This window comes from Pimephales promelas, chromosome 12 (assembly GCF_988280905.1).
Source record: "Pimephales promelas chromosome 12, fPimPro1.hap1.1, whole genome shotgun sequence".
Taxonomy (NCBI): Eukaryota; Metazoa; Chordata; class Actinopteri; order Cypriniformes; family Leuciscidae; genus Pimephales; species Pimephales promelas.
In genome coordinates, this window is record NC_142780.1 from 26,674,693 (window position 1) to 26,687,181 (window position 12,489).

The 12,489-nt window shown below is 38.9% G+C and overlaps 1 protein-coding gene across 1 annotated transcript; it reads left to right on the plus strand.

Annotated features, from left to right (window-relative positions):
* The first annotated feature begins 5,701 nt into the window (after positions 1-5,701).
* Positions 5,702-7,972, plus strand: cited4b (Cbp/p300 interacting transactivator with ED-rich tail 4b). The gene is made up of 2 exons (XM_039679938.2): positions 5,702-5,858; positions 6,524-7,972. Exon 2 carries the CDS (start codon positions 6,532-6,534, stop codon positions 7,312-7,314), a length of 783 nt encoding a protein of 260 aa, XP_039535872.2. The 5' UTR covers positions 5,702-5,858; positions 6,524-6,531; the 3' UTR covers positions 7,315-7,972.
* The last annotated feature ends 4,517 nt before the right edge of the window (positions 7,973-12,489 follow it).

The following is a 12,489-nucleotide window of genomic DNA, read 5'->3' on the forward strand; positions in this document are numbered from 1 at the left end:
ACAAAAAAATGATAATTATGCTCACCAAGCCTGCATTTTGACAACAATATAGAAAAAAACAGTAATACTGTGAAATATTTTTACAATTTAAAACTGTTTTAGATTTTATTATGTTTTAAAATGTTATTTATTACTGCGATGGCTACAATGAATGTACACATGAATCTTTAGAAATCATTCTTATATTCGGATTTGGGACTCAAGAGACATGTCTTATAAATGTTGAAAAACTGCTTAATATATTTTTATGAAAAACATAAAAAAAAAATTCAGGATTCTTTGTCTGTGCTGAAACTTTTCATTCATTCATTCATAAAAAAATAAATAAATAAATAAATAAATAAAAGAAAAGAAAACCTCACTGACTCCAAACTTTTGGACTGTGTGTATTTCCAAATTAAACAAGCAAGTTAATCCTGTAGGACAGGATTTCAGGAATTACCGTGAAAAGTTGGTGTTGCATTTCGAAGAGTGAGCTACAACAGATAGGGGAGAGCGGGGCACAACCTAACGCATTTTGGTTTTGGCTCAATTAATTAAAAAGTAATTAGGTTAGATTAATATTTTTTTACACAAGCAACATACACATCTCTGCTACAAATTAACACTTAAAGTTTTTTTTTCTAGGACCTACCATTTTCGTACAGTTGGACTGAAAGTGACAGAAGTGCAAATGTTACAACTTACACCATATGCAGGGTTAATTGTAACAGACAGAGGGGTTAGTTGTAACACTTGTGTGCAACACACATAATTCAGTACTATTTTATTTGTATAGTTTGATATTGTTTGTGCATCTGTATAGATCCCTCATCCAATAATCATTTTGTTGTGGATCAATATCATGTAGAGACACAGAAAAGGGCCGCACAGTTTTGCAATAAATAATAATACATAAAATTATAAAATATTGTAATTGCAATTAAATTAGATGTGTGTGTGGCAGACGCATGTACAATTATTATAATTAATAATAATAACAGTAATAATAATACAAAAGAGCTTAAAATAAAAATTTGAAAGGGTTTATTGCATTAAAAAAGGCCATATTTTAATAAATAAACAAGTTATCATTCATAGTACACTAAATTTTAAACATTTTAAATTCCAACATTGTTTGTGAAAGTCCAACAAAGTTAAATGTATACTCAAACCTGAAAAGTTGTGTGGCTCCGTTTTCATTTGATTATCATTGTACACTTGGCGGCTTAGTTGTAAAACCAACCCCGCTGTGTATTACATATTTTAAACCTAGCTAACAGTCACTAGAAATTGCTGACATGTTTCAAAACGGTGCTATGTTTGAGCCAACAAGACAGTAATTAAGGCAATATAAAGTTATATATATATATATATATATATATATATATATATATGTGTGTGTGTATATGTATATATATCACTCTTACTCTTAGAAGAAAAGGTTCTATATAGAACCTTAAAAGGTTCTAAAGCGCTATGTATTTGGAACCCCTAAAATGAAATGCATGAATGATATGAAAGAAATGGGGGTTAAAAAATTTAATTAATCAATATCACACAAAGAGTGCCATATCAGTTTTTATCCTCCAAAAAATCTGCTTGATTAAAATGTGATATTAAGTTACTACAACAGTTTAATAAACAATAATTTAATAACAACTACAAAATGTTGCAGAATAATGTAATATATGAATAAATAATAGCCTTTAAAGAACCTTTGTGCCAAAAGTGTTCTTTCTTGTCATTATTGAACCTTTTTTAGCATAAAATGTCTTTTGGAGTTGAGTAAAGAACCCTATGCTACATATATAGAACCGTTTTTTCTAAGAGTGTAGATTTGGAAGCGTATACACCCAACTCAGAAACCGAAAAAAATTTACTTTCATGGTGTCAAAACACTCTTTGTCCAGTATCTTCACGAAAAATAATCAAAACTTTCCGCAAATTCGCGGGAAACCGTCTTCTGGCAGCGGAAAGACGGCCGGCTTGATCCTGACGAACTATGTAAAAAGTCTGTGTTACATTTAACCCCGCGTTAGGTTTTGCCCCGCGCTCCCCTATGCAATATCGGTTATCCAATGGGCCAAAAGACCTAAAGTGACATCAGCATAACGCAAATCATTTCAGATGAAGAGAAGTTATTATATATTGATTAAAAATTATGATGACAAACTTTATTTATTTGGAATAATGTGGACTGACGAGTCATTCTGAATAAGCTCAAGAATGTGTATTTAAAAAGTTTGTAATAAGCCTAAAGCTTAGCATCTCCACAACAAACTGTAATTATTCAGTGAACATGTAAATGGGGGGGGGGGGGGGGGTGGACTAGTCTGATAAAGCTGTCAGTTTTACATATACAATCTACAGTCTCATTATCAACTGTATTTAGCCTCTCTTGAGTCCTCTAGCAGCCGCCTCTTGGTGGCAGTTGGCTGGCCCCTCCTCCAGCTTCTTGCCTCTTTGCTAATCAGGTGTGGGGGAGGACGAGCCCGCGGCTGGCTGGCCAGACACACACACACGTACTGCACGAGCAAGCCAGCAAGCTAGGTCTATAAGCTGGGCGATAAACCACTAACTGTAGGGCAAGTCTTTAGGGCTGTGGTGGTGATGATATCCACGGGCATGTCTAGGCTTAATCTTATGTTTTAAATTGTTTGTGTGTCAATAGACATTAATCTCATGTCTACATGTACACCCTTGCAAAGCTGTGGCATTGTAGGTAAATACGCTCCCACAGCTGAGTTCTCAATGGACTGTGCATCTGCCTCGAGGTCGAATGCTAAGGTAATTGTAAATATGCGCTGTGATTGTTCTCACTAAAATATTATTTCTACCCTTATATTCTGAACCAGAACACCTGACTCTAGATAAATGATTATTAAAAACAGATCTTGCACTGTAAACAAACAAGCTTGGTGAAAGTCTTTGTGTATTCTTTATATGGATCCCAGTTAGCAAAGTGCTAATTTGACTGGGGCGCAACTCCAAATACAAAATTTAAAAGACACAACATAACATTAATAACATTAAAAAGTTTAGAGAACATAACATGCCATGTGGTTTGACTTTTTCATGATTTTTATTACCTAAGGGTACGTTTTGGCCAACAATGATGCATTAAAAATGGATACGTTTTTCCTTTGTGTTTTTCGCGGATATGACAACATTGTCAAAATGATCCCCGTTCACACAGATCTGCAAAAACAACTAAAATGCGGTGTTATGCTGCCAGACAAGTAGTTGTCGATGTCACTTTGTGAAGCAACACTACACGCCTAGACTGCATGAGCAATATGCATGTGAGTGCATGTGCATGACGTCACATATTTCTGAAATTCTGATCTTATAGTTTACACAGAAAAGATAACGGTATCATTTCCCGCATTTAGTTGAAAACGGTGTCAATTAACAGCCCCATAAAGACTATCAATGAATAAAATATTTATAATGCATTGTCTTTTAAAATTAATTTGTCCAGTTTTGAGGAAACAAATGCGTTCCTCCCTAAAAAAAAAAGTAACTAATTGGATAACTTAGTTACTTTGTGGCTGGACTTGGTTGTTTGTTTGTACAAAATAACAATGGTTCAATTTTTGCAAATGTAAAGGCCCCTTCACATCAAAAGTGAAATGACTCGGCAGAAGACTCTAACTTCAGGTCAACAGCAAAGACATTATGTATTAACATTTTAATTATTGCAGGATTGCATTACATTGTTTTATTCATTTTGAGGCACACTGAATCTGTTTTTTTTGTGGAAATGAGATGAGTAAATGCATGGTCACATTTAGTCTAGAACTACAATAACCATCATGTTCACACAGCACACACAACGTCTGAACTTTCAACATCGGGACAGGAGAGCTGGCAGTCAATAAATAGGAAAACTTTTTTCACAAAGTGACTCAGATATTTGTAATCAATTTAAAAGTAATGTGTTACTTTAGTTAACTGGAAAAAGTAATCTGATTACGCAACTCACATTAGTCACATTTTAACTTTTTTTTTTAAGCTCATGGACATGTCAGACAAAAATGAATGGAATTTCCAGATGAAATATGTGATTAAAATACCAAGGACCAAAACAATCAATATAAAACCACAAGAAAAATGAAATAAATAAATATAGAGCACATAACTGACCTATTTCTTAACTGTTTGAAACGGTATGTATTTTATGCTTCAGGTTGCATAAGCTCGATACAGAGCCGCTTTCTTCAAGGAGTTTGAATATGGTATGCCTGATGATCCATGAGAAAGCCCAATATACTAAACACAGTTTTCAACTCTGCTTCCAGGTGTGGTCTTGCTGATGATAATCTTATTCTAATCAGTTCTGTACAAGCTGAATATTTTAGTTGGGCTAGATTGGACTGCTCAGGTAAAAAAAGAAAAAAGAAAAAAAAAAGTTTATTCTTATCATGATTGGGCTACTTGTTTTTGAGCTATGATGTAAAACTGATGTGACTTCTGTCACGTACCTCCAAACACCACAAAATGTGTCTTTTAACACTTTTAACAAGCCGCTGAAGGTGCTAACAGATTATCATACAAATTACACCCATGATCTTGGCAATAACACAAAACAAAGACACTGGAATTGAGATGTTAATTTGTCAAGAGATAATGCTCTTTAGAGGTGTGAGGTTCTGCTCTGACCAGTGTTGACCTCTTGGTAAACAGAGAGCTATTGTGACCAAACAGAGGATGTTGATTCCCTGTTCTCCCAAACAGACAAGCCCAGTGTTGTTGTTTTTGAAGCAAGTGACCAGGGCCTAGTTTGGGTCTTGCTACATTACAGTATCTTCATTAAGATCCTCAGAACCAAACAGGTAGGAATCGGTCCCACCATTAACCTTGTAATCTGCAACTTCCAATAAATTACACATGCAGCCCAGGCCTGCATGCTCACCACCACCACCACCACCACTACTTCAGCCGGTGGCCCAGAATAGCACCAGCATTCCTTTCCCCTCCCCTCTCTCTCACCCAGCACACGGCACAGCAGAGCGCTGGGTCACATGGACTGCCACAGAGCCGCCAGATCACACACACTCACACTAATGTACAAGCACTCACACCGACCATAACAAAAACAGCCCCGGAGAACAACATGTAAGGACTTTCACAGATAAACAATAAGATTATTAGTCCAAAACTCATGCTTGCATACCAGATGTTTATCTAGATTCAGATGCAAGAAGCTTTAATTGCATTGCAATATTATATACATAAAATTATAGGCCACTCACACATTGAACTTCAAGATTGTACATTTATTTATAAACACCCATCTATCTATCTATCTATCTATCTATCTATCTATCTATCTATCTATCTATCTATCTATCTATCTATCTATCTATCTATCTATCTATCTATCTATCTATCTATCTATCTATCTATCTATCTATCTATCTATCTATCTATCTATCTATCTATCTCAAGTCTCCCATATCTTTACTTATCATCACACAGATCAACTTCTGAAGGGATTTCCTCTTCACTTTGAATCAGAAACAGAAAAACAACCCAAATCTGTGGACAGAAATTGGCCAGTGTTTGACAGAAACCGCTAGGGGTTTCTTTGCACACTGATATTAAGCAGCAGGGCCAATGGCAACAAAGGATAGAGAGTGAACGATAGCTCCACCTCTTCGCTTTTCTCATGTATATAAAGCCCGTGGAGTTGACCCAGAAAACACACATACACACACTCGTTTGAAGATAGTGAGCTGCGTTCTTTTGTGTATCGGTCCGTTGGAGTATGAAGCTTCACCTTGTGGAATATAAAGTATAAATCTTCAGAGGCTTTTGAACAGATAAAGCTCAATTGTCCTGTCGCGGCGGAGTCACTGATCATAGAACACGGGGTAAGAGATTCAAAACGCTTGAGAAACTCACGGATTGTGTCTTAAAACACACGCTGCCTTTCTAGAAAGCATTTTAGTCGTTAAAAGCGCGTGCAGCGTTTGCACCCGACCGTGGTGCCCAAAATGCTGTCTAGGTAGGAAGCTCGCTTGATTTTGAGACAACGCCAATGCTTTAGAGCTCAGGGTGGCAGATCCATTGTTTGCTTGACTGCACGGTGACTTTCTTTGGATTTATGCTCTGCTTTCTTTGATTTTTCTTTGTGTAAAGTACAGGGTTGTAAAATAGATTGGCCGCTTTTCCTTCTTCAAACAAAACTAATGGTTTTATTAAAATGCATTTTCAGTTACCATCATTGTTTATTTATTTTAATGGCAAATAGTAAAGACTATATGTGTGTGGACTGTTTAGAAGGTAGACTAATACCCTGGTCAATTTCAAAATTGTTGTTTGGATGTGTACAATTGGATTTTAAGAGGTCGTAGTGCGTTGAGTAGGTAGTCAGGTGGGCTTAAAGTCAAACACCTCTCCTACCTGTCCAATAAGAGGCTGAACGTTGACTATTATGTGGCTAATTAAACTGCATATATTTGGTTGAGTGTAAAATGACTTCTTTCTGTTGTCACCACTTCAATTCTAAGTCTAATCTCGTCTGTTTTAATAAAAGGAAACTCTATGGCAGAGCACATGATGATGCCCATGAACCACGGCCAGGGAAATGGGGGTCTGCATGGCTACCGGATGGGCATGAATGGAGGCCTGCAGGCAGGCCCTCAGCAGCACGCGCCCCAGCCCGGCCTGAGAGCGATGCCCAATGGACAGATGATGCACTATGGAGCGGGGCCTCAGGGAAACATGGAGGCCGCCATGCGCCAGCGGGCCAACATGGTGGGGCCTATGAATGGACAGATGGGTCACCACCAAATGCAGTCGAACATGATGTACAACAACCAGGGCCAGCAGCAACATCATGTTCAGCAGCAGCACCAACATCAGCATCAACATCAGCAGCAGCATCAACAGCAGCACCACCACATGCACCAGGCACAGCAGCAACCGCCTCCACCGCAGCAGCAGCAGCAACAACAACAACAACAACAGTACATGACCGGGGGTCTCACTTCCCAACAGCTCATGGCCAGCATGCACCTTCAGAAACTTAACACGCAGTACCATGGACACCCGCTGGGACACATGAACGGCAACCACATGGGGAACGGGGCACAGTTCCGCATGGGTCAGGCCCAGCTGAACAACATGCAGCATATGGCCGGCCCGGCTCTCAGTCTAAACGGGATGGACGCAGATTTAATCGACGAAGAGGTTTTGACGTCGCTGGTTATGGAGCTAGGATTAGACCGGGTGCAGGAACTCCCTGAACTTTTCCTGGGACAGAATGAGTTTGACTTTATCTCAGACTTTGTGAGCAAACAACAGCCAAGCACCGTTAGCTGCTGAGACCGGACTGCATGGACAATTGGAGGCGAGAGAAAGTTGCTCTTTTGATGATTTATTTTTTTGTGACTGCCATCACCAAGACAAGAGGTGATCCGATGCCGCTTTGTCCACAGAAACGGGTGGTAAAGCTCCTGTCAGGACTACAGTTCTCTTTCTGGCTGGAACGCTGAGCAGCGCTCCATGGATGAATGTAACAACGATTCAGAACAGTGAACTTGGTGCAATGTAAAGACACTCAAACCTTATTTGTCTTCAATGCAGTTTTACATTTTAAAAATGTATTTATTTATTGCTTATCAGATGTATTAACATAGAACAAAAGAACAGCCATGACATTAAGAGCCTGTGGTATGGAAACTTCCAGAATGGGATTGCTGAATTGTTATGATTATTTAGACCCAGACCTTTGTCCATCTGAAACTGTAAGTCTAATGTTTTGTTGGATGGTAAAGTTTCAGTAAACCCAAACCACAGCTTGTTTACAATAGTGGTTAATTCCCGTCTTGATACAATGGTCTGTCTAAGCTTTAGAATTGCCTTAAATCAAGTTGCTTTTATTTATTTGTCTCCCACCCCTAACAGTCCAAGAGGGCTCAAACCTATGTGTGACTTGTAATAAAGATGGCCAGGTTTTAACTCTGGCCTAATTTTTCATCAATCTCTTATCTTATTTGTGGAAATGAAAAGGAGCGAGTGAAAGATTCTAAGGAAGGTATGTGTAAAGCAAATGGAAAAGTTACAGAATAGAATACCATACAATGTTAGTCAATAACGGCCAACGTTGTTTGGGACCCCATTGAATTTCATTGCAAGGACAAAAACATCCTTCAAACAGTCTTTTCTGTTAGGGAAGTTATTAAGGTTTGTAAAAGCGTTAAATATCCCTTTAACTGTTAAAACTGAAATTTGCAAAAACGGTGGCTATAACTCTCGTTTAGGAGCTGTTGTCTAGATTGGCGATAGTTCTAAGAATCATTGGTGCACCACAGGTTCCACTTACCAACCTCATTTAAAACTAGTTTCATGCTTCATATAAGTGGTTAAACTTCACTCGAATAGCTACTTTCTCCATTTGTGTGTGCTTTTTATCTGTTTACTTTTAAAGCAAGAACTTTTTACCTATTTTCAGATGTAAAGGGGTGTATGGGGAAGGTAGTGGAAACTGTCCAGGTTAATCTGTGCTTACCTTTACATTACATGGCTTTGTGTGAACCCTTGGTCTGTGCATTTTGTCCTGGGAATGGAGGGCAAAATGTCCATTTACGGACATGCTGTGGTGAGGGGGGAAGGGTGAAGATTGCAATGACAAGCCGTTAATGCTCCACTGTCACTTCCTGTTCCTCCTAAGCGGAGGAAGGGCTTGAAGAAAGTCAATTGAGGTTACTTGGTAGTAGCACTTTCATTGGGTTCCTCTTTGATTGCTGTGGTATCAGAATAAGCCTTGATACTATTTACGAATGGTAAATTGCCAGGATTGAACTAACAGACACCATTGGAGTGCTTCAGTGTTGGCTCCACCCTGTTTATTTTCAAAAACTACTCTGTTTTTTAGTCTCTGACTTGTTGCCCTTTCTTTAGATGGTCTTTCCTTTAGTAGATGATCTTGATGTGCCTATAGTCCTGGACCAGTAAGCAGCAAAATTAGATGCCTAATATTGTGCTTGTGGATTAACCTGTACTGTGTTCAGACTGAAAAAGTACAGATTCTCATTTAGGATGTCATTTTTCATGTCTGATTTCATTTATAGACAGAAACGGTTCATAAGAAACTCTACTGCATGCTTTTGAACGGTGGGGGTTTTCAGTTCAAAGATGTTTCTGTAACCTCACCTCTTCTCTGGGGAATTCAGCTTGTCTTTGTGAACTTTACAATTTAAAAAAAAATATAGGTGTATGAGCACAGGAGGGAGAGGGAAGGTGTGTGTGGCTACTTTTTTTAGGTGATGGAACATGCAACTAATGTGTGAAAGAACCGTATAGCAACATCTTTGGGCGTCCTCGGCCAGGCCCAAGATGGCACCACTGATCCGACTGTTAGGAACTGGGTGTGACCTGACCGATTATTACTTTCAGTTCTTAGCGGATTGTTTTGAGACGGAACAGCAATTTATCATAATTAACTTCTAATGTATTTGAAAAAGACTTGGAATGCTAAAGCCTTTTAGTATTATGCCATCATATTTTGTCAAACACTTGGTGTAAATCCACCTCTGAGAAACCAGACTAGACATACGCTAAGCAGGGTGTGACAGGAGACATTTACTGTTGACTGTTTTTTTGCTGTCTCTCTCTCTCTCTCTCTGAGGCCACCCACAATAATCTCTAAACACACACACACACACGAACACACACCTACTGTTCTTTCTGAGTGAGCTCTCTGAACAACCTTAGATTCACTAGAATGAGCAAATGACAAGGTCGTAAAACAAGAAATGTCTTGTTTAAAATAAAATAAAAAAACACTTACTGAAATTGAGATAGGTAGTGTGGGAAATTCTTTAGGGTTTTACCCAGTTGCCATGAGGGATCCTAAAGACCACCCCCTCTCACAGCATATCACAGTCAGCAATCTCTCTTTGTCACACAGGGCTTTCCTGACAACAGTTTGTGGCTAAGGTGTTTACTAATTCAATTCTTTTTCAATGATATGTCATTCCAAGAACAAAATATAGTGAGACGTGTTAAATTATCTGCAAATGACATCTGACAACACAGCAAGAGCAGCCTAATGGTTACATCAAACTGTAATTGAAGAAATGACACTATGCAATGCATTACAGGTCAGTTAATGTGGTAGCCGATCTGACAGATTACAAGAGTTCATTCAGTTGATTCATCAGAAATCACCAGTAACTCTGTGCTCATATTTGTGTGCAATAGCGTTCCACTTGGCGTTATCGTTTAGAACACACTTCCTTAAAGGCCCGTTGAAGTGCCTTGGTACACACAGCTTTGTATGATGCACTGACGTAATTTCCTCTCAAACAGGAAGCTAAGGCACATATTGAATGGCTCCACCCCCTTTTCAAATAGCCAATAGCATTTAATTTACCTTAATTTACTTGACAGCACCATGGAAGCGAATCCAAGTGCTGATGATATGTTGGATGCAATAGTAGAGGTGTGAATAAATTCAAACCATTTCATTCTTAAAGATGCAGTGTGTGATTTTTAGCAACATCTAGCGGTTCAGTTGCGAGTTTGCACTAAGGGCTCAGCCCTCCCTTTCGAAGAAGCTACGGTGGCTAAAGCGAGACAAACATGTCGTCGTCTAAGACAGCAGAGAATAGCCATGGTAAACCAAGACTGTGTAACATTTGTCACTGTTTCTGTACCACAGTCCATTATAAACCACATCATGGATAAAGTTTACAAAGCCATAGTCAGGTGAGGTTCAAGGGTCTTAATAATAGTAATCAGCTGATTGTCTCACAAACGTAACCAGCACATTTCTCCCCACATAGCAAACCCATAATACAGCGAGGGAGAAGAACCACATGAAACTATGCAACTATATATTTTTTCTAACAGGGTAGTAAGAGTTTAGCTGGCTAATATGAGCTGCTACTGTGGCTGAGCTGGTTAAAGCGTAAAGCCTTGTTTAAACTCGACGCGTCCGCATGAGCCCAAAGGTGCGCGCGGCAAAAATGACATGATTGTAACAGCACACGCCCCTCCACATCCCCTAGACACCATTTACTACACACAAGGCTGATTCTGAAAACTCTTCACGATCAACTTAAAATTCTTCCAAGATCGACTAGTCGAACACAATCTGTTTTATGGTCAATGACAAGAATACTAATCAGCTGTCTCACGAAAGTAACCAGCACATTTATCCCCACATAGCAAAGCCATAACACATCGAGGGAGAAGAACAAAGTTAAATGAAACAATCCAATTACATACAACATTGACAAGGGAAAAGTCACTACTCACGGTGTTTATGGCTAGCTTCTAGCTTTCTGCTGCTTCTCTTTCAAGGTAGTGACGAAACGCGTTCTGTAGCGCTGTGTGTTCGCTATCGGCTACAGTACAAACATGACGTCACAATATGTCGACCTTAGAAGGGGATTCCTGCGGTTGTGTAGATATAAATGTCTCATTCTAAGACGGGTGCCCAACCCTGCTCCTGCCGATCGACTGTCCTGCACACCCTAATCAAACACACCTGCCTTTAATTTTCACATGAACCTGAAGACCTTAATTGGTTGCTTCAGGTGTGTTTGATTAGGGTTGTAGATAAACTGTGTAGGACAGTCGAGTTGGGCACACCTGTTCTAAGGTAATAAAAACATTACGGTTTATTAAGTAAATTCTTTACGCACCACTGAAAACATAGTTATGGATGTCATTTTGCATTTGTGTTAATAGATACTCAAATGTTTTACACATTGCACCTTTAACCAACGTACAGTTGGAAAATGGAATAAAACTTGAGCGTTTGAGCAGCCGAACGCACATCTCCATTCCGTATTGCTCCGTGACATGTCAACGCTCGTATTGGCCAGGTGGTATTTATAGCAGGGAGTGGAATGCTTTAGATTCTGGAGAGCATTTGATTGGACAGAAGATCTGATGAGAAGCTGAAGTCTGCGGTGATGTTTTACAAATCTGTGATCTATTTAAGCGGAAGTGAGAATCTGTAAGTTTTAAATGCTTATATCTCAAATGTTTTCATTGTTTTGGAACATACCAGCTTATTCAAAATCTTAAAGCTAACATATTCACTAAAAGCTACACTTTGAAAAATGAAAAATGGCTCTAAACCAGGGATGGGCTTCGGTCCTGGAGGGCCACTGTCCTACAGAGTTTAGCTTCAACCCAAATCAAACACACCAGAACAAGCTAATCAAGGCCTTCAGAATTACTAGAAAGTTACAGGCAGGTGATTTTTTTTCAGGGTTGGAGCTAAACTCTGTAAAACAATGGCCCTCCAGGACCAAAGTTGCCCATCCCTGCTCTAAACAGTACCAAATTAGGGTTCTTCAGCTTGTAACAATAGCAGAACCCTTTGTATAAAAGGTTCCAATAAGAACCATGCTTTGAAAGTACTATATCAGACCGTAAATGGATAGTTCAAGTCGCGTTAGATAAAGTGGCTGCAAAATGATTAGATGTAAATATAGTTCACCCAAAAATCAGTCATCATTTATTATTCACCCTCCTGTACAA

What these genes read in the sequence shown, in the direction of transcription:
- cited4b (XM_039679938.2), top strand. Translation starts at nt 6,532, where the DNA reads ATGGCAGAGCACATGATGATGCCCATGAACCACGGCCAGGGAAATGGG.